Raw genomic sequence first — 24621 nt, forward strand, 5'->3', positions numbered from 1 at the left:
TGTTTCATATAGCGTTAGGACATCAAAAGATTTTTCTACTGATTTCTCATTTTTGTTAAAAAGCTGAGTGTCATCAGCAAACATGCATAATTTAGTTTCTATACTTTTACCCCCCTCACCAGGTATCTGAATCCCTTCAATTTCCTTGTTACCTCGTATTGCACATGTCATTGGTTCTGCTTGCAAAATGTATATAAGGGGTGCTATTGGACAGCCCTGTCTGTCCGAACGAGTTATCGAAAAATATTTTGAAACATGTCCATTTGTTTTTATACAGGTTATAGCATCATAAAGTAACATTTTGATCCATTGTCTAAATTTTTCCCCAAAATTAAAACTTTTTCTAATACAAAATCCACCCAATCCCATTCGACTCTATCAAAGGCTTTTTGTTGATCAAGAAATATTATTATTCCATCTTCGTCTTCGTTGTCAATATAGTCTATTATATCTTGAATTCATCTGTTAGCATCACTAATGTTTCTTCCTTTAACAAATCCTTTTTGATCTGGATGTATTATTTTTGGTAAGACTTTTTTCAATCTCATTGCAAGAAGTTTTGCTATGATTTTATAATCGGTGTTAAGTAATGTAAGAGGTCTCCAGTTTTTAATATTTTCTCTTTCACCACCCTTATGTAATAACGTAAGAACCCCTTTATGTTGTGATTTACTTCAGGCATTTTTATCAAATATTTCTTGAAGGAGTGTAAAAAAATCATATTTTATTATATCCCAATACAAAATGTAAAATTCAGATATAATGCCATCCTCACCCGGTGATTTGTTAGTCTTTAGATCTTTGAGCACTTTTTCTAATTCTTCCATATTTATTTTACTTTCAAGCATCTCCTTATCGTCGGAACTTACCTTATTTTCAATAAATTGGCAAAGCTTTTCACCGCACTGTTTGTCCCACCCTTCAGAAGTAAATAGTGTGGAATAAAACTGTACTTGTTCTTTTAATATCGAATCAATATCATATTTATACTCACCCGTTTTTGTTTTTATACGATTCAACAATTTGTTTTGACCATTTTTCTTTTCTAAATTAAAAAAATATTTCGTAGATTTTTCACCTTCCTCTGCCCATTTAATTTTTGCTCTAATTTTCGCAGATTCTGTCAAATTTGTATAAATATCCTTAATTTCGCGTTCAATTTGGGTTATTCTAGAATTGATGATATTTGTTTTTTCCTCTACCAATTTTAATGCTTCAAGTCGTTTTTCTAGTTGTATAATGTGATTGTTATTATATAAGCGATTTAGTGTTTTACTAACATCAATTGTTAGAAATTTTATTTTACTTTTGGTTATATCCCACCATTCTTGTATATCATTATATATGTCTTTACTATTTTTCCATCCTTCCCAAAAGACTTTAAAGGCATTTGAAAACTGTTCAGATTTAATTGTATTTAAATTCATAATCTACATACCCGGCCCTCTTTCTATATCATCTAGCTTAATTTTTGATGTAACTTTTTCGTGATCACTAAACGGGAAATGTGATATACGAGTGCTAATATTTTACTATTCAAAGATTTGCTGCAGAAAATAAAATCAATACGAGACTTCGAGTTTAACGTTTTGTATCTGGAAATCGAGATCTCCATACATCATCTAATTCATATCTCAACAAAAGATTTTTTAATTCTGTTGTACCGACGTCATTATTTTGGCATTCTGTCTAGTTTTTTGTCTAAAGTACAATTAAAGTCTCCTAATAATACGGTGTAGTGTTCAACGCTATCATCGTCATACATTTTATTTAAATTACGCAAATTTTCGTAAAAAGTCTTTCTATCGGAACCGTTGATCGGTGTATATACATTAACAATATGATATACAGCATTATCTCTTTTTATATCACACATTTGACATCTTCCGTTTTCATCGTGATTAATAAAAGTTACATTTTCGGAAAATTTCTTTTGCAAAAGGAATCCCACTCCCCTTGAATCAAAAGTTCCACAATTCCAAACGGATTCACCTACCCCAAATTTAATCCAGTCATTACCCCAGTTATCAATATCAGATTTCGAACAGTGTGTTTCTTGTAGACAAATGATATCAAACTTTTTTGAAACCAACCAATTAAAAATCACATCTCGTTTTTTTATTGTTTCGTAAACCATTTACATTTATTGAAGCAATTGACAAAGACATATTAAGTTCGAATAGGTTTTTTTTCTTTCTTTCGTCATTTAAATGTTTCACTTGAATGCTTTGAACCTGGTTATGTCTATTAGGTAAAATAAACTTAACGGATCGTTCATGTGTATACCTGTGTGTAAACAAATCAGGTAAAACTTTAATTATTAAGCGTCGTTTTAAAACCGTAATAGGTCTAATAAACCGATACTTATTCATGTTCTCCATATATAACATTACAATTTGGTACATCTTAGCAATTTTTGCACTTTTTGCAGTATATACATATAGGCATATAAACGAAATACTTCTAAATACAATATACATACGAAAAATATGTTTAAAAAAGTGGACATGATATTTACAGTGATACATTTGTGTTTTTGTTTTGTTTTTTTTCTAAATATTTTTTTAACAGTAAAATCAGATTAAAATAGTCTTGAGTGTTTATTTACATGGTTTAATCATAATCTATGCCTGTCTCTTTTCTTGATACTTTGGATGTCCGGTCTGCAGATGTTGGAGTAGTTTTGTCACTCCTGTTGCGTTTGCGATCAACCGGAGTGTTTGATACGGTTAAATTCGTATTTGGAATATGAAGAAACTCACAAAGTTTACTGTTAATTCTTTGTGCGCCTTCTGTGCTGATGTGTACACCGCTACTGTCATTTTTATCAAACAACGCTCTGATTACAGCTCCGTGTTTATAAAATTGATCATTTATATCAACAAATGCTACAGATTGTTCTCGAACACAAAGTTTTTTCATGAAACTTTTTACATTTTTGGTTGTTTCATTTATTTTCTGAAATTGAGCGCCGTTGCCTTTACGCGGTATGATATTGCAAAGGCCTATTTGTGCCTCTGGAAAGCTAGACTTCACACGATTGACAGCGCTTGTTACAAGAAGGTTTATTTGATCAGAGTCACTTTTATTTCTACTTATGTCATTTGTGCCTAAACAGATAACAACCTTTTCAATATCTTTGTTTTCAGTTTTTTGAAAAGCTAGATCAATGTTTTGTTCAATTTTGTCAAAGGATCCTCCAGATATTGAAGCGTTTACTAACGAATCGTCGATATGTCCGAGCCTAATACAATTAGATGCTCCAAGGAGAACACACACGGTCTCTCTTTCACAATTTGCGTTGTCTGATGAGATGGATTCTTCGTCATCTTCGTCAGTGTGAATGTTTTTTGTATTGTCTTGTCTTCCCTCTAATATTTCAGGACCATAACTGCCCAATTCCTTTTTTTCTGTTTCCTGTTTGAACTGTTCACAGTCTCGTCTGGCGTGACCTTTGACGTTACAGTAAGAGCAGTATCCTTCACTTGTACAGGCGTTAGCTACGTGACTTATACCACAACAATTGTAACATCTCTTTTGATTCATGAGACTTGGTTTGTCCTTACATCTGTATGAAGGATGACCTGTGATGTGACAGTATATACATGGAGTGCGATTGTTATCAGCAAAAAGTCTTACTTCAAAACGACCAAATGATGTTCTATTCGGGAGCACTGCATCACATTCCAGAATATCAATATACCGAGACCCATTTTCGATGTTTGTGTCTATGATGACGCCTCGTTTTATAGAGCCTGGAACTACTTTACCAAATCTAAACATCTGAGTACAAATGTATAAGTTTTCTAGTTCGTAAGGTGCGTCTTTTATTGTTACATGAGAATGTGGTGGGATTAAATATGTTTGTTGGTGCCCAGCTCTCCCTTAACCTAGGACAGTGGTGTAACAATAAAACATAATATCAGACTAGAATAAAATGCTCCGCTGGGCGCAGTTTGGTAGGACCCTGAACAGTTGGGGACAAGTATGGACACTGTATTCAAGCTTGATACAGCTCTGAATTTGGATTGTGATTAAATATTTGACACCGCATAGGTTTCTGACACAGAATGAATGTTGTCAAAGAACTGAAAAGTTTGAAATTGGACTTTTACCTATTATGGTCCAATATCCAAAATCTAAATACACGGTTAGATTCAGCATATCAAAGCACACCAATAATTTAATAAATTTATTTGTTAATAGACAATATTAGCTAAGTTTTTAAAAGGTTCGTTCATAAAAAAAAACTAAAATATATATAATATATTATATAGCATTATGAAAATTAATTTATACAGAATTACAAACAAACCTTGCACGAAGTCCTTTAATTATTTTTCAAATATCTAGTAATGAACAGTAAATGTCAAACTATATTTATACATAATTCTTCTCTAAAATTAGAATTTGAAGCTGTATCTATTTTTAACTATGAATCTACTTACAATTTCTATTAATTATGCAATACAACTCCGAATTTGGATTGTGATTAAATATTTGACATAGCATAGGTTTCTGACACAGAATGAATGTTGTCTAAGAACTTAAAAATTTGAAATTTGGACATTTACCTATTATGGTCCAATATCCAAAATCTAAATACATGCTTAGATTCTGCATATCAAAGTACCCCAACAAAATCAAATTTTTGAAGGAAATCAAAAGTTTAATTTTGGACCCTTTGGACCTCAATGTGGTCCAATTTGTTAACGGGGCCCAAAATCTAAAATCTAAATACACGGTTAGATCCAGCATATCAAGGAACCCAATACATTCATTTTTTGTTGAAATTAAACAAAATTTAATTTTGGATCCCGATTTGGACCAACTTGAAAACTGGTCCCAAAATCAAAAATCTTAATACAGATTTAGATTAAGTATATCAAAGAACCCTTTCAATTAATTTGTTTAATATTAAATAGTTTAATTTTGAACCCTTTTGACCTCAATATTGACCAATTTTAAAACCTGGCCCCGAAATTAAAAATCTAAATACTGGGTTACATTCGGCATATCAAAGAACCCCAATAAGTCATTATTGTTATGAAATCAAACAAAGTTTAATTTTGGACCCTTTGGATCTCAATGAGGACCAATTTAAAAAACAAGGCCTAAAATCCAAAATCTCAAAACACAGTTAAATTCAGCATATTCAAGAATCCCAAAAATTCAAGACTTTGAATTAAACCCCAGTGAAATTGGTCAAGAAATAAGCAATTTATACAATGTATTATAAAAGTATTGTTTTTGCACCCTTTTTCCTAAATGGTTAGGGCCACAAACACATTTGAGGACGAAAAAGGGGCAGTGTAACCCAGCCTAGTTGTAAAATCTCGATTATTTTGCAGATTTTTATTTCATAGTAAGAACTCTCAGACCCCGCTGCTTATAACCCTTGATAAAAATGCAAGTTATGTCGCTTGTTGTTTATTGGCTTATTGTTGGCTGGACACATTAAGGGAGATGTATTATTTCCTGAGTTTCGAAGCAAATAAGACCTTTCATTATAAGATTATGATATTGTCATATTTTTACATTTAGAGTTGCCTATTCTTGTAGTATTCATGTTTTAATATGTTGGTTTTCCTGTTTTAAAGGCTATAATACAATAGTAGGAATTCCTTTGAGCTTCCATCAAAACAAAATCTGCATTAGTTTAAGTTTCTTTGACTATTTGTTATTATATACAGGTATACACTTTGGAATAATTCTGAGAATCGAATTGATTCTTTTGTTACCAGAAATATTTGCATGACAAAAACTCATTAAACATATCAAATTTCATTTAGTTTTCCCATTTCCACTGGCCTTGTAATGTTATATTACAAAACACAAGTATAAAAGAATACAGAATAATTGAAATATTACAAGTTTCTAGAGTTACTTCACTTTGAATACATCATGAATCTAATTATAATATACAGTATCTCTATTCTAACATTGGTTTTATATGGAGAGATGATCATGGGATCTTGTGACGTTAAGCTAGGTAAATAATTTTATAGCTTTTGTTTAGAATATATACGACTTTTGAATAAACACACAACGTAAAATGTTAAAATAAAAAAAAATCACTGTGATATTTCATCTTTTACTTTTTTTCATCAATACGTCAAATCAGCAAAACAAACTAGTAAAAACAATCATTTACAATTTCTCACAACAATAACACATCATAATCCAATGCAAAAGGTTGAATTTTTTTCGTTTCAAATTGTTTCCGATGTTAATATAGGTAATGAAGGTATACAAGGAAGTTAAACAATTGTTTTGTGCATTAAAATATTAAAGTTGTTTTCATTAAAATTAATAAGAATAAGCGTTCGATACTCTACCAAACTTTAGTTATTGGCAGTGAACTTGTAGACAAAATTGAATTAAAACACAAATGTTAACATTCCTTTTATTACAGAAGGTTCCCTCCTGAAGGATGTAGTTGAAATATTGTTAAAGAAAGATTCAGGTAAGATTCAAGTATTTGATTAATCAAACCAGTTAAGTTATTAGGAGCCTGTATCGCTCACCTTGGAAGAAATGTATGACTGTTATTACTTGCCATTTTTTCAGTGTTAATTCTTTTCAAGAACAACAATTTATTTTTTTTATTAATATATGATGCTTTTCAAGTGCTTTCAGAATGAATATTGCAGAAAATGAGTTTTTCAGTAGATCTTGACTTCTTTAAATGTGCTGCCTCTGTCAGATTTTCCCTATCGGTTTCAGTGTTTAACTTTTTAGACGATTATTTTCATTTTATTCCTAAGTCTTTATTATATTCAGTAAAGACAGCTACATTGGTAAATGGACTGCTATACAATTTGTAAACTAAAATAAGAACACATCAAGGAATCAAGTTTGCTTTAAATTGGTTGAGAAGTTTCAAATATGAATATCTTTGAAACCATCTTGCCAAAAATTGATAAAAATATTGCCATAAAAGGGCAATAGCTCCAAATAAGTCTATTGTTAGTGGCAGTTTCAGTGATGTGCCTTTGTTGTTTATCTTACCTGGATGAAGGTATATCATGAATATCAGCGTTTTCACATTGCAAGATTTCCTCCATATATATCATAATTTACTAGATATTAGATATATTCTTGCATTTTACCCATGACATACTTGTATCCAAATGTAATTAGCTAAAGTTTCAAATATGATGGTCCATTTCAAGAAATTGAAGTTCTACCTAATACAAAATCATATATTTAAACAATGTGAAAACTTCTAAGGTCTTATATTCCACTTGAAACGGAAGGATTAAAAGTTATTGAGTAACTACTCAAATCAATATTTAACTATTATATGCTTTATTCTTGTAGATAACGGCTGTTCGTTATTCAATAGGAAGAAAATTCCTGCCTTTTCAGCTGCCTTAACAAAGTCAAAATCACTTTCAGAAAATGAGATAATAAAATTCGACAGAGTTTTTACTAACAAACTAAATGGCTACAACCCAAGCACTCGTATATTTACTGCGCCTATTGCAGGAGTATATCAATTTTCTTCAATTGTTAATAGTGATCGTGGAAAAACCTTGGTTGCCAGTCTTTGGCACAATAATACTAGAGTATCCAGTGTGTCCATAAAAGGTTCGACTTACCAACAAGGAACACTCAGTATGATATTGGATTTGCAGAAAGGGGATCAAATAGCTGTAAAGTCTTATTCCAGTTACACTGTTTTTAGCAACACAATGAATTACAACACATTTTCGGGTAATCTTATTGCTCAATAAAGGATAATAAAATTTTCATTGATTTATCATTATAATGAAATTAGGATCTGATTTTGGTTGTGTCTTCTTGTTCTTGCTGGTTATTTAGTCATCATAGATATATATTACAAATAATATTATAAATAAGTGCTCAATTGAAAAATTAAGGTCAAGTCAAAGTAACAGAAGGCTCCTTAGAAATTCTAAGTTTTTCCATAATTAAGATACATGTTTGTACATATAAAAAATTATCTGAATTTGAAATATTATTTAGGTACTGTGCCCAAGATGCACAACTACATATGATATTACATATTTATATTACCCATCTTCTTCAGCTGTTGCCTCCATATATTAACATTTGGATTAATTTTATGTTCTTCTGCAATATTTTTTTGTATAACAGTTTTAAAGAAAAAATCTGGCTAGCTTTGATAGATGTCAATAACTTTTGGTCAATAGACAACAAATCTATACATTTGTATTACCTGGATAGAGAACAGAGTCATTTCCAATAAATAGATAACAAGAAAAAAATGTATCTTATATAATATCAGTAGCTGACAAGGGCATTAAGGCCCATTTTGGCCATAGAAACATTAAGTTTTAAGAACTATTTTAAATTTGCACATTTTGTTTGATAAATGCATTAGGTCAAGAAATATATATGAATTACACTAGAGTTTTTATGTTAGGACACAAAAATTAATTTTAACATGGACACTTTCGAAGAGAAAGAAGAAAAGTGCAGTATTTATTGAGTATTCCATCCATATATATCCTGTGTGGAAACATCGTGCGCGGCCAAGAAACAACAAAATAATTTTACAGAAGCTTTACGATAGCTATTTCCATTATATCACCAAATATAAAGTTGTTTCTTGGGTTGACACATACTTTTCCGATCTAAATTATATTTAAAGATTGATTAAAAACATGGAAAATCATAATATTTTTACCAAATATAAATATTTCATCATGGATTGTTGCCATGGTAACTAGTTAAATGCGACTTTTTTTCTTTTCCTAACACCTTGTATCTTAGTACGGTTAGAACAAATGTTAGAAAATATATGGTTACTTTTTAATTTTCAAAATTCTTTGGGCTAAATAAGGGCCTTATTGCCCCTACTCCGTTATACCCTTATTTAAAGACTACTTTAAAAATCAATAGTTATAGTAATTCGACCTAATGCATTTTAAAGTAATTGACCCAAAAGCTTGGTGGGTACACTTTGAAACATGTATTTAGATCTAGTCTAATTGAAAATAGCCTATTTATTTCAATGTAAGATTTTTTTTAAGTTGCTATGCAACAACTATGTTTAGTAGTGGCATCCATATTCAATGCCAAGCAAAGGTTAAAAAAACATGAGATGCACAACTACATATGGTATCAGACTATCCCACATTTACCTCCAGTCCTGTTTTGTTACCCTTCTAATTATAGGTTTTATGTTGACAAACTCCCTAACATGAAAAAGAAGTGTCAAGTCAATGTTTTGCAGTTGGAAATTTATTAAATCATTGATAAAACAGTAAAATACATTTTTAGGAGTTGTACATTTTCACTTGGTACGTTGTAATTGTGTCAAGTTTTAATCCTATTCCTATTCTATGCTGGTAACTTTCTTAAATGTAGAAATGGTACAGATTGTATTTGCCAAATAAAAAAAAATGATTCTGATAAAAACTAAACTAGGAGGAGCACCAATGCTGTGAGGTAATGGTATAATGTTTTGTTTCATTCCAATATTAAGTGTTTGTTGAGAATTTTTGTTGACAAATTTTTTGGGGCAAACTGAGTGAGAGATGGATAGGTGGATAGGAAAAAAACAAAATATGCCATGGATTAATTGATTATTGTTTGCTTGAAGTCCAGTTGCAAACATTTCATGAATATTCAAGATGATATGTCACAAAGGCTGTATAACTAAAAGATAAAAAGAATGCAATTGGTCTATAACTTTCCCTCCCTCCCCATAATGACAGCCATGTTTCTTGGCAGGTGAGAATATTATGATGCAATTTTCAAACTTAACATCCTAGGGATGATTTTGGTCAAGTTTTCTAAAAATTGCCAAGTAATTTTTAAGGAGATACTTTTTAATACATATATTTTGTCAGACAAATGGATGAAAAACGGCAAATTCAAAAAGATACCAAAAGCAGCTAACCAAACTTTTATCGGGCAAAGTGAGCTTTAAAAACAAAGATAAAAGAGCCTCTCATGAAATCTGTATTTGTCATAATGTAGTAAATTACCATGATTAATCTTATTAAGTTTCTGTATCACTATTTAACACATCTGTTTCTTTCGGTATTGTTAATGTCATTACAACAATTATCAATATATAAAAGTCAGGTAAATAATCTAGTATTCTTAAAAGGAACATAAAATTGTGATTTCATCTATTATTGTGATTGCCAATGAGTCAATTTTCCACCATAGTTCAAATGAAGTGGATGTAAGCAATTATAGGCAACCGTTCAGCCTTCAACAATGAGAAAAACCCCAAAACCAAAATGTGAGTCCATTTATCAGTAAAATACAATATTAAAAAAAGTTCTAATTTTTTTTAAGATGCTAATTTTTGGTCTTGAAGATTAGCATCTGCCGAAGTTTGATATCCATGAAGGTTTACAAATTTATCATGTCAAAAATAAAAAAAAAACATTTATCCTTAATGTTCATAGTTCAAATTACCTTCTTTTCAAAGGCTGCATCTTCCACAAAAACATAAGATAGATAAAGGTTGCTAATTCGTATCTGAGATCTAAACACAGACTTAAAACCAATTAGGTTAATAAAGCCTAAATTATATGTTTAAGTGACATATGAATATGGTAGTAGATCAATTCTAGAATATCTGAGGTCAGTGTGTACTGTTTTTCTCTCTCACAATAATGTGGATTAAAGCCACTATACATGTAGGTCACTGTACTGCCTTCAACAATGAGCAAAAGCTGAACTGTATAGTCAGCTATAACAGGCTTAACAAAACAAAATATGAAACAATTCAAACTAAAAAAAAACATGCTTTATTCTATCACCTTGCACTTTAATGACTAGACTGAGATTTTCTACAGAAGCTGTTAAAATTTCTGACCAGTTGAGCAGTTAGGATTGATAAAAAAATTACAATTGGGTCAGATTTTTGAATGAACTGCAATAGATGGAGAGCAACACTTACAGTCAAGTCACAGTAATAACTCCAAAGTTTTTCTTTATTGTATTGTTTTCTGCCCTTAAAAACAGTAATGGTTAAGCTCAGTCAATTTTTAAGAAATAACACCATTTCCAATATCGTTCATTGCAAAGAAATTTTTAGTTTGCATGATTATCATAATTGTATTCCTTATTTTGAGGCCCACTGGAGATATTGACCCATATTACCATAAGGAGGGTATAACAATTATACAGGTCAACCCAATGACCTCCCACACGTAAAGCAAGAACCATGAGACCATTAGGCTGACTGTGAAAAACCTAAAATGATAGTTATCAAAGGTACCAGGCTTATAATTTAATACGCCAGACGCGCGTTTCGTCTACATAAGACTCATCAGTGACGCTCAGATCAAAATAGTAATAAAGCCAAACAAGTATAAAGTTGAAGAGCATTGAGAACCCAAAATTCCAAAACGTTGTGCCAATATAGACTAAGCTATTCTATGCCTGGGATAAAAAAATCCTTAGTATTTCGAATAATTCATACTTTTTTCAAACAGTTAATTTATAAAAATGACCATATAATTGATATTCATGTCAACACCGAAGTGCTGAATACTGGGCTGGTGATACACTCGGGGACGAAACGTCCACCAGCAGTGTCATCGAATTGAATGAAATGAAATTCTCACATCATATCATGTACTATCAAATAATTGAACCATTAATGTTACCTGCTTAACATTGACCCTATGGGAAAACACATTAATGCTGCATTTTCTTAAAGAATAATAGATCAAACCCAATAAAACTTTATGGATATGTAACATGGCATATGCCAATGTGGCATCTGTCTTTGGAATTTTGAAAATGGTCACCGTTACCATGGAAACAGCCAAAATGTCCAAATTTCAAAATGCTCCAAAATTAGTGAAGATTCACAAAAATGTTAATTGGCATGTGTAGATGCGCTAATTGACTTTGAAAATTTTTAAATGGCTGCCGTTACCCTTTCAATTGGAGGACGAGGGTGCCATCCGCTTTTGCAAATCTAGTTTATAAATGTTGTTGTCATTGTCTGACTGGCTTCTTGTGTAAACAAGATGTTTTGCTGTTTCTGAAGCTTTACAAAATTCCTTAAATAAAAAAAAAACATTTAATGAATTGGTTATTCCAAAATGAAAAAAAGAGGCGGAAGATACCAATTACTATAACGAAAGTCGAAGAAAAGACAAACAAGTTCATAAGTATCATCATAGAAAATATATGGCTAGCTTTCAAAAGAATATAGGGACAATTTATCCTGAATACATTTCACACCAGGGCCATTTTCAAAAAGTCTTTCAATCTTTATGTAAATTCACAGAATCAAAAATTCCAACGTGTACTTTGAGATTCTAACAATATCCTGCTCAATTTTTACAAGGATCATCAACTTATAAACACCCGAAGTAGTTGTACTGTAGAAATGTAAATATTTTAGTGAATAATCGTGAAGTAGCGTATCTCATTGCATTTTAACTAAAAATATATATATATGTATCCTTTGCACAGTGCGACCATAAATTGCAATGTTTAGCTTGCAATTGACACCTTTGACTTTGAGGGCATCCGATACAGTTTCAAGGGAGTTAACTATTGGCGCGACCTTAAAGCGTTCGAATTCCCACAAAACGTCACTTTGGGCGGGACGTCATGCGTGTAATAAAAAAAAACTGCTTGAACGGTATTTAGTATAAACGATGCTCCAACTTATGTTTCTTACACACGTCAACTTCTATGCTTTTAAGATTAATGCTTTTGATTCTAACATTTTGATATATACAAGAGTGCACACACTGAAATGTCTCGCCTTCTTTACTAACCATTGATATTATGTTGATAGTCCTAAATGAAAGCTTACTACAACTATTACATAAACTTAACATGATCCAAGAAAATGAAGTCAAGGTCATATAAACCAAACGAGAAATACATGTACACCTTACAATCATTCAATACACTAAATATAGTTGACCTATTGCTTATAGTTTCTAAGAAACAGACTTAACCAAGAAAACTAAACATTGACCAATGAATCGTAAAAATGAGGTCAAGGTCAGATGTACCATGCCAGACAGACATGAACAGCTTACAATCCTTCCATACAACAAATATAGCTGACCTATTGCTTATAGTTTAAGAATAAAAACAGACTGAAACACATAAACTTAACACTGAGCAATGAACCGTGAAAATGAGATCAAGGTCAAATAAAACATGCGAGACTGACATGTACATCATAGAATATTTCCATACACCAAATATAGTTGACTTATTGCATATAGTATAAGAAAAAAGACCAAAACTCAAAAACTTAACTTTGACCACTGAACCATGAAAATAAGGTCAAAGTCAGATGACACCTGCCAGTTGGACATGTTCACCTTACAATCATTCCATACACCAAATATAGTAGACCTATTGCATAAAGTATAAGAAAAACGGACCAAAACACAAAAACTTAACTATAACCACTGAACCATGAAAATGAGGTCAAGTTCAGATGACACCTGCCAGCTAGACATGTACACCTTACAATCATTCCATACACCAAATATAGTAGACCTATTGCATACAGTATAAGAAAAACAGACCAAAACACAAAAACTTAACTATAACCACTGAACCATGAAAATGAGGTCAAGGTCAGATGACACCTGCCAGTTGGACATGTACACCTTACAGTCCTTCCATATACCGAATATACTAGACCTATTGCTTATAGTATCTGAGATATGGACTTGACCACCAAAACTTAACCTTGTTCACTGATCCATGAAATGAGGTCGAGGTCAAGTGAAAACTGTCTGACAGGCATGAGGACCTTGCAAGGTACGCACATACCAAATATAGTTATCCTATTACTTATAATAAGAGAGAATTTAACATTACAAAAAATATAAACTTTTTTTTCAAGTAGTCACTGAACCATGAAAATAAGGTCAAGGACATTGGACATGTGAATGACGGAAACTTCGTAACATGAGGCATCCATATACAAAGTATGAAGCATCCAGGTCTTCCACCTTCTAAAATATAAAGCTTTTAAGAAGTTAGCTAACGCCGCCGCCGCCGCCGCCGCCGCCGCCACCGCCGCCGGATCACTATCCCTATGTCATGCTTTCTGCGACAAAAGTCGCAGGCTCGACAAAAATCATAAGAAATCTAAACACTTATTACTGTTTCTGCTGTTCCTCGTTTTGAAGCTTCTGTGAGGCCTTGAACAATGAAGTCAACAAAATATCGTATACTGAGCAATCTCAAGACGACTGACCCTTTTGGTGTTAACATATAATGCGTGCCAATTATCATTTTTATTATCATTCATTCCTGATCTTTGATTTGGATCACATTTTCGGACAGCACACAAAAAAAAAATAGGTTTACGATGCATTTTAGTAACAAGCAAAGTCAATATCAATTTGTGTCAAATTTCATATCGAAAGTTCAGATAGCGCAAAAATCCAGTTTTAATCATTATAATTCCACATCAACACTTTAAAAGACGTAAATTTCGTCACGGAACATTTTATTCCATTTATTTATGTCAAATATGAGAGAACGCAATAATAATGGTATGCCGCAATTATTAGCGATGATACAACTTTTAAAATAATACTAGTATATAGTAATTTATTAACAAAATTACGCTCTAATGAAAGTATTCCGATTTTAATCGAAACTTTTACAAAAACAAAAAAAACATGAAATACTGGTTATTACGAGGAGAATGTATGCCAATATAATAGTACAAAACCAAAAGAGGTAGGGCCAGTTTTCCATAAATAGGTAACATGTCCCGTTTTTTTCAGATATAAATTGAATCATTTTTGCCAGATAAAAAATGTGAATAACATAATGTTTTGGGGGTATGTCAATGAAACAGCAGCCCACCAACCAAAAAAAAAACATCTAGAGGTCAGCATATGGTCGTCAACAATACACGAGTGTGTACATTAATTTCCGACATGTCCAGCTCTAAATTGCCGCGATTCTTTAAATTAAGCCGTAAAAAAATTCAACAGTCCGCAATAACTATACCTGAGATGTTTCTCACTTGGAACATGAACAGAATAAAAGAGAGAGGTATTTATGATACACATTTTTTTTTTTATTTCCAAACAATAACAATGTTATTTTAAGGTAGCTCTTTATACGCAATATATAAACATTTGGAAAATGTCGCCGATAACCTTGCAGACATAATTGGCGGGAGACGTCGAAATTGTCAGCCAGTGACGTCGTGCATGTTCGCGCTAACGTTGAGGTTACCAAGGGGGGACGCAATTTTTAGGATGAATCGCGATTTATCTTCAAATCCAGCACGGTGACATATATTTTGTATTTGCTATTTCGATAAAGCATGACAAAAGACAGTTAATGTAGAAAAATGAGAAAAATGACATTATATGAACCTCTCGATTTCCACATTTTAAGGTAAAAAAATATCCCAATTTGAGCATCTTATCCGTAATTTTAAGCATGGCTTGAATAATTAACTAGTCATTCTTGACGGGATTTTTTTTTCCATTATTTTCACTTGTCACAGCTTCAGATTGAATCCAATCTTATCAATATATGACAAAGAATATCTACTCCAAAATTTTTATACCTTTGCTCAACTTTTTTACTAAAGTGCAAAAATCCCCAATTTTCAGCCTCAATTTTCTCGAAAACAAGCACGGTGACCTATGTTTTATTTGGTGATTTCTTTTATAACTCGTCCAGGGCTACAACATATTTCAAAATTATAAAAATGACAATATAATGTGAAACTGTATCGGATGCCCTTAATAACTAATAAAGACACTTTCATCAGATATTGAATGTGCATACCAACTTTCAGAATGTCACGAATAGATTTTTAACCTTTATCCTTGAAATCAGCCGTTGTCTTTTGTTTTATTTGTATAAAGTTTGGTTCAGTTATCACTGTGACAATAGTTTCAAGAAAGAAATAAACATGGACGATGTTATTTGGTTATGCTGGTTTCTTTTATTATTTCTTCTTGAAGACATTTTACTATATTGCATGAAATACAAATAATTACAGACATAAAGAGCCTGTAATTCAGTAGTTGTCGTTTGTTGCTGTTAATCATATTTGGGTTTTCGTTTATTGTTTGGACATATATCAGGCCGTTAGATTTTTCGTTTGAATTTATGTATTAAATTAAATTAACAGTCACAATTGTCCTCAAAGTTCAAAGTCTACTGTGGCGGAAAATCGTCAACTGGTTTGTCTGGTGGTCCATACAGTCTTCATCAAATACCCCAACACAAATATTTCATTTTGAAATTCCCGAATTTTCATTAAAGAAAATATAAATATTTCGATTTCTACATCTTAAAGACATCTAATAATTCAATCGGTATTTGAATTTAAAAAAAATGTGCTAACGGACCCAGGGGGCGAACATGTGGGATGCGAACGTGACGGGTGCAAACGTGTATTGGGAGCGAACGGACCCGATACCCTAGTATACAAGACATACAATCGGCTTCTGATTTTTCTCTCTCGGTCCTTTAAATTGCATTTGAGATTTTTCTCTCACATCTGGGACTATTATAATATATTATGTCCAAGCTCACATGTAGTGTCTACTGTATCTACATATAAATATCAGATTATTTTACTCCAAAAAAAATATCTGCTGAAGAAACTGTTACTACACAGACATATATGTATATAGTGACTAGCATTCTACTTAGCAGATTGACATTGTACTGAATACTTTGCATTACTAGTATTTGTTGTTTCTCACGTATAGTGTAAATATGAAAATAAAAAGATGTGGTATGATTGCCAATGAGACAACTCTAGAAATTAACAACTATAGGTCACCATACGGCCTTCAATGATAAGCAAAACCCATACCGCATAGTCAGCTATAAAAGGACCCGAATTGAAATATGTTAATAAATTCAAACGAGAAAACTAACGGCCAGATTTATGTACAAAATAATGTGTGAAAAAAATATGATATATAGCAAGCTTTCATGTCGATCCGGCCCCAAGTCTATCCGTCCCAAGTCGTTTCATCCTAAGTCGATCCGGCTCCATATTTAAAATCGATCCGGCCCCAATTTCAAAAATATTTATAAGGAATAGAAATAAAGATGTTTATGAATTTTTATACATAAATGTTTAGGAATTTTATAATAACATAAAAGGGGGACGGTAAAAAAAGTGGGCCTTCGACGAATATTTAAATATTTAATATTCATTAGGTATATTTGATCACATTTTGTTTGTGATTTGAATTACTAGTGTTGAGATGCTGAACAGCATACCTAGGTCAGTTATATAACAGAGACAGTATTTAACTGACATTAGAGATATCTAGAATCTGATAGTTAGAGATCACAAAATAAAAAAGCTAAATTTTATCAATTTACATCACTGAATAATTTAATTTTGGAAGTAACACGTCTTCTGATTGGCGATAGTAGTATTATTCAGTGTGCACCACATTTTTGATGTTATTTTTTCATAGTCATTCCTTAAGTAAAGATCAAAAACCACACAGATGTATGCGGTGGCAATTTTTATATTTGTTCTGAAAATAAAAATTTGATCACCTAAACTAGATTTTATCCTTGATAGTCTAACTGTCAAAAAACAATATCCAAAAAATGTTTGGGAGAAGATTAGAATATATTTAACATCTATTGTTTTATGCCCAATCATACACGGAGTTGATCAAAATTATTGCATTTAAGGAGATAATATTTCAGGACCTCCATAATTCAAATTCAGGGTATACATAAATCATTGATGACTTCCCTAAATATTTCAAGACCTCCATAATTCGATTTCAAGAATATTTGAGGACCTGAATCGAATTGTACAGGTTCTGAAATTTTGCAGGATATCATGAAATCGAATATGGAGGTCCTGAAATATTTCAGGATATCAATATTCCATATGTTCGATGTCATGAATCATCAATACTTTGTGAAAATTACATTTACCCTGAATCAGATATGTCACAATATCCTCCGATGTTAATATAAATTTTTCATTATTTTGTTACAGGGCTGAACCGACGTGGGACGAAACAACTTTGGACTTGGGATATCCCCCATCAGAGGTGTTTACCTGAATTTTGAAATTCTTTATTATATAAACTGAAGACCTCAAAACATGCATTCAAATGAGTTAAAATGGTATTTAAACACATATCTACTCATTCGAACAATATAGTAGTAGATTAAGAACACTTATGGCAATATATAAGGAACTTTAGATCCTCTTGCACTTGAAATCCCCAATGGAGATTTTGAAAAGTTGGCAGGTATGATTCTGAGAATCGAATTGATTCTTTTGTTACCAGAAATATTGGCATGACAAAAACTCATTAAACATATCAAATTTCATTTAGTTTTCCAATTTCCACTGACCTTGTAATGTTATATCACAAAACACAAGTATAAAAGAATACAGAATAATTGAAATATTACAAGTTTCCAGAGTTACTTCTCTTTGAATACATCATGAATCTAACAATAATGTACAGCATCTCTGTACTTACATTGGTTTTATATGGAGAGATGATCATGGGATCTTGTGATGTTAAGCTAGGTAAATAATTTTATAGCTTCTGTTTAGAATATATACGACTTTTGAATTAACACCCAAAGTACAAAGTTTAAATAAAAAAATCACTATGATATTTTATCTTTTACTTTTTTCCATCAATACATCAAATAAGCAAAACAAACTAGTAAAAACATTCAGTTACAATCTCTCACAACAATAACACATCGTAGTCCAATGCAAAAGATTGATATTTTTTTCGTTTCAAATTGTTTCCAATGTTTATATTGGTAATAAAAGTATATAAGGAAGTTAAACAATTGTTTTATGCATAAAAATAATAAAGTTGCTTGCATTTAAATTTATAAGAATTAGCGTTCAATACTTTACCAAACTTTAGTTTTTGGCAGTGAACTTGTAGACAAAATTGAATTAAAACACAATTTTTTTTAATTCCTTTTATTTCAGAAGGTTCCCTCCTGAAGGATGTAGTTGAAATGTTGATAAAGAAAGATTCAGGTAAGATTCAAATATTTGATTAATCAAACCAGTTAAGTTATTAGGAGCCTTTATCACTCTTTTTTGCAACTGTTTCAGTGAGTATGTTTTTTCAAAGCACAATAATTTATTTTTTTCGTAATATATGCTGCTTTTCAAGTGCTTTCAGAATGAATATTGCAGAAAATAAGTTTTTCAGTAGATCTTGACTTCTTGAAATGTTCTGCCTCTGTCAGATTTTCCCTATCGGTTTCAGTGTTTAACTTTTTAGACGATTATCTTCATTTTATTCCTAAGTCTATATTATATTCAGTGATGACAGCTACATTCGTAAATGGACTGCTATACAATTTGTAAACTAAAATAAGAACACATCAAGGAATCAAGTTTGCTTTAAATTGGTTGAGCAGTTTCAAATTTAGATATCTTTGGATTAAGTTGTTTTATGTAATGTATCCGTTTTTATTCTATAGTTAGTCCCCACTTCGGTTTTATCATGTATATCTATTATATAGTCATTTTATAAAATTTACTGTTTGCAAAAGTATATATTATTCTAAATAATAAGGATGTTCTTGTCCCAGGCCGTGTTAGGCGCAACTTTTTGGAAGTTTTGGTCCACGGTGCTCTTCAGCTTTGTACTTGTTTTGGCTTTCAAACTTTTTTCATCTGAGCGTCACTGGTTAGTCTTGTGTGGACGAGACGCACGTCTGGCGTATTAAATTCTAAACCTAGTACCTTTTGTTAGCTATTATTCGTGTGTTTCTTTGTCCTATATGTTCTCCCATTTATTTGTATTGTAGTCATGTCATGTAATGTTGTCATTTTTATGTTATATTTAACATTGCCATAAAAGCGGGAGGTTTGGCATGCCACAAAACCAAGTTCAACCCACCATTGTTTTCTTAAAATGTCCTGTACCAAGTCAGAAAAATGGCCATTGTTATATTATAGTTCGTTTCTGTGTGTGTTACATTTTAATGTTGTGGTTTTTTTTGTGTCGTTGTTCTCCTCTTATATTTGATGCGTTCCCTCAGTTTTAGTTTGTTACCCGGATTTGTTTTTATCCCTATCGATTTATGTGTTTCGAACAGCGGTATACTACTGTTGCCTTTATTTGAAACAAGATTGCAAAAAATGGATAAAGATATTGCCATTAAAGGGAAATAACTCCAAATAAGTCTATTGTTAGTGGCAGTTTCAGTGATGTATCTTTAATGGTTATCTTACCTGGAGGAAGGTATATTATTATCATCATTTTCACATCAAAAGTTTTCCTCTATATATCATAGTTTACTAGATATTAGATATATACTGACTCTTTACCCATGACATACTTGTATTCAAATGTAATCAGAAGTTTCAAATATGATGGTCCATTTCAAGAAATGGAACATCTACCTAATAAAAAATCTAATATTTAAACAATGTGAAAGTCTCATATTCCGCTTGAAACTGAAGGAATTCTAATGAAACAGCAAACAAAATAAAAGTCCTTCGTCACAAATTTTTTGTAAACACTTACCAATAACCATTTAAACATACAAAAGTACAAAGATCTTTTCTATATTTACTATGACATGTGATCATTCTAGATTACATAAAATTGAGAATGGAAATGGGGAATGTGTCAAAGAGACAACAACCCGACCACAGAACAGACAACAGCAGAAGGCCACCAACAGGTCTTCAATGCAGCGAGAAATTCCCGCACCCGGTGGCGTCCTTCAGCTGGCCCCTAAACAAATATATATACTAGTTCAGTAATAATGAACGCCATACTAAACTCCAAATTGTACACAAGAAACTAAAATTAAAAATAATACAAGACTAACAAAGGCTAGAGGCTCCTGACTTGGGACAGGCGCAAAAATGCGGCGGGGTTAAACATGTTCATACTTGTATTGGATTTAAAGTTATTGTGTAATTACTCAAATCAATATTTAACTATTATATGCTTTATTTTTGTAGATTTTGTGCATTGATCAATAGGAAGAAAATTCCAGCCTTTTCAGCTGCCTTAACAAAGTCAAAATCACTTTCAGAAAATGAGATAATAAAATTTGACAAAGTTTTTACTAACAAACTAAATGGCTACAACCCAAGCACTGGTATATTTACTGCACCTATTGCAGGAGTATATCAATTTTCTTCAATGGTTATGAATGATAGAGGAAAACCCTTTGTTGCCAGTCTTTGGCACAATAATACCAGAGTATCTAGTGTGTCCATAAAAGTTTCAGGCCATACCAAAGGAACAATCAGTACGATATTGGACTTGCAGAAAGGAGATCAAATAGCCGTAAAGTCTTATTACAATTACACTATTTATAGCAGCAACATGAATTACAGCACATTTTGGGGTAATCTTATTGCTCAATAAATGACAATAAAATTGTCATTGATTTATCATTATAATCAGTTTAGGATCTGATTCTGGTTGTCATCTTGTTCTTGCTGGTTATGTATTGATGGTTATTTTAATAGTCATCATAATTATATATTACAAACAATTTTATAAGTGAGTGCCCAAGTGAAAAATTAACGTCAAGTCAAAGTAACAGAAGGTTCCTTAGAAATTCTAAGTTTTGACATAATTATGATACATGTACATATAGAAAATATCTGAATTTGAAATAATATTTAGGTACTGTGCCCAAGATGCACAACTACATATGGTATTACATATTTGTATTACCCATCTTCTTCACCTGTTGCCTCTAGAACTTAATATTTGGTTTAATTTTATGTTCTTGTGCTTTTTTTGGGGGGACAACAGTTTTAAAGAAAAAAGCTGGCTAGCTTTGATAGGTGTCAATAACTTTTGGTCAATAGACAACTAATGTATATTACCTGGAGAGAGAGCAGAGTCATTATCAATAAATAGCCTAACTTTGAAAGAAACAAATGTGTCTTGTATGATATCAGTAGCTGACAAACATTGATAAAAGAAAGAGTAAGGGCATTAAGGCTCAATTTTGGCCATAGAAACATTAAGTTTTTGAGAACTATTTTAAATTTGCACATTTTTTTTTGTTTAATGCATAAGATCAAGAAATATCGATAAATTGCACAAGGGTTTTTATGTTCGGACACCAAAATTATTCATTATATAGACCCTTTTGAAGAGAAAGAAGAAAACTGCAGTATTTATTGATTTAAAATGCGATTTGTTCTTCTAAACACATTGCGTCTAAGTATGGTTAGGACAAATGTTAGAAAATATATATGGTTACTTTTTTAATTTGCATAAATCCTTGTGCTAAATAAGGGCCTTATTGCCCCTACTCCTTTATACTCCTTTTTTAAAGATTACTTTAAAAATCAATAGTTATAGTAATTGTAATTCGACCTAATGCATTTTTGGGGCAAAAGTTAACGCTGACAGATGGATAGGAAAAAAAAACAAAATATGCCATGGATTGATTGATTGTTATTTGCTTAAAGTCCAGAGCAAATATTTCATGAGTATTCAAGATGATATGTAGACCTAAGGGACACAACGGCTGTATAACTAAAAGATAAAAAGATGAAATTGGTCTGTAATTTCCCCTCTCTCCCCATAATGACAGCCATGTTACTTGGCAGGTGAGAATATTATGATGCAATTTTGAAATTTAACACCCTAGTATGATTTTGGTCAATTTTCTAAAAATGTCCAAGTAATTTCTAAGTAGATACTTTTTAATACATATATTTTGTCAGACAAATGTATGAAAGGCAGCAAATTCAAAAAGATACCAGAAGCTAATCAAACTTTTATTGGGCCAAGTGAGCTTTACAAAAAAGATAAAAGAACCTCCTATCATGAAATCTGCATTTATCATAATGTAGCTAGTGAATTGCCATGATTAATCTTATTTAATTTCTGTATCACAGTGATACAGAAATTAAATAAGATTAATTATGGCAATTCACTAGCTTCACTATGATAAAAAAGTGACACCTTTTTAACACATCGGTTTCTTTCGAATTGTTAATGTCATAACAACTTTAATCAATATATAAAAAACAGGTGAATAATCTAGTATTCTTAAAAAGAACATTAAATTGTTATGTCATCTTTTATTATTTATTAACAAATACTTAATGCAAGTAATTTATCCAAATATGTCATCTTAGAAAGACAAATCAGGTGTCTTTGGTTTAGCGTTGGCAAGAGAGGACTTAACATTATTATTGTTATGATTATCATTTAACTGGTCACCATGACGTGTTTGTACAGTCTTAAGTTTCTTCCTTTGTTTAAATATTACACTCTGTCTTTATGAATCATCTTCTGGTAAGTTTTGAAACAATTCTGTACGGTCAATATTTATATGGGTTTCATCTTTACTAGAGTTAGATTAATTCATGAGAACAATATTGCATTTACTTTCAACTTGGTCATGTAACGTTTTTTGTTAGTTTTGTAAACAGGTTACTACTTGATTTGATTTGATTTTTTGTGTTTTAACGCCACTTTTAAGCACCGCATTTGGGCTATTTCGTGGCGTCCAGTTTTTATTGGTGGAGGAAGCCGGAGTGTCCGGAGAAAACCACCGACCTTCGAGGTTACTACTTGAAGTTTTGATTGAATCTGGACTTTTTTCTTCACTTAAAATACAAGTTGCATCACTATTATTTTTATTTGATTTTATCTCAATGTCCTTTTCTTCTTCACAAACAAGAACAGTGTCAAATAAATCCGTAGAGAAAGTTGTTTTTGCTTTTCGACACTGATTAATTTCCATAATTTCCAAATGTTGACAATGTTGTCTCTCTTACCACTAGCTGAATTTTCCACGATCATTGTGTCTTTTATATCTTCTGAGTCCAAAAAAATCTAAATTTAATATGTCCTTAGTTCTATTACTAAAGGAAGAAGTAGTTTTCTTTTTTGAAAAAGTTCTTCTCTTTTTAATAGAGGCACTTATACATGAAAGATTCATTCCATTTTCTTCAGCTACTTAAACATTAGCAGTTGAGTCAGATTCTGTTTTAGGTATAATAATATGTATTTCCTCATTGTGTTACTTTTTTGAATTAGTATTTATTGACAATTCTTGTTCTTGAATTCTTTGAAGAATGTCTTCTCTACCTGTCTGAATAATATTTTGAATATACATCTAGTAAAAGATGATACAGTGATAATAATAGGCCAGCTTGCCTTAATCAAAGCGCGAATGTGCTGTAAAGGCAGTTTATGCGATTATTTTTACATTCAAGTCGAAAGAAAAAAATAAAGATTTCCAAGAAACTGAAAAAACAACACTTTAACTGGATTTTTTTCAGCGCAAGCTATTTCGTACGTGCGGTCATTTTTCTAAGCTTTGTTTTATAATATAAGATTGAAACAGTCAAATGTTTTCATTTATCATGTTTTAAAGGAAACTTTGGTTACATTTGAAATTAAATTGTGTAATTTATTAACTGATCCTTTTTATTTTGTTTACTTTTTTTGCTGGTCTACTGCCTCATTTACATATAGTCTAAATATCTTTATCATATATGGAGAAAAATAATTGCATCCGAGACCGCATTATGTAATGGACTAATTTTATCATTTATTACTGTCCCCCTTCATTTATCGAAGAGCATTCCGCTCCCTGTTGAAAATGCTAAATCGAATATGAAGTACATGATAGAAGAAGTTTGTCTGACGTGAAAAT

At 31.6% G+C, this 24621-nt stretch overlaps 1 protein-coding gene across 5 annotated transcripts in view; it reads left to right on the forward strand.

The window, feature by feature from the left end:
• Positions 1-24621, forward strand: part of LOC127735751 (complement C1q-like protein 3) — an 88323-nt gene that overhangs the window by 32930 nt on the left and 30772 nt on the right. The window contains exons 1-3 of one of the 5 annotated variants that reach the window (XR_007998584.1): positions 5881-5992; positions 6416-6466; positions 7324-7385. The exons of 1 other annotated variant lie outside the window; for it this stretch is intronic. Coding sequence is in view for 3 of the 4 variants with exons in the window: in XM_052246039.1 (XP_052101999.1) it covers positions 5905-5992; positions 6416-6466 (139 nt within the window). In the remaining variant the exon portion in view is untranslated. Of the gene's footprint in view, positions 1-5880; positions 5993-6415; positions 6467-7323; positions 7386-18410; positions 18518-18940; positions 18992-24621 lie in introns of those variants that run through there. 3 more of the 5 variants (XM_052246039.1, XM_052246038.1, XM_052246041.1) reach the window with 3 other exon arrangements.

The sequence above is a fragment of the Mytilus californianus genome, unplaced genomic scaffold, assembly GCF_021869535.1.
Source record: "Mytilus californianus isolate M0D057914Y unplaced genomic scaffold, xbMytCali1.0.p SCAF_3, whole genome shotgun sequence".
Classification (NCBI taxonomy): Eukaryota; Metazoa; Mollusca; class Bivalvia; order Mytilida; family Mytilidae; genus Mytilus; species Mytilus californianus.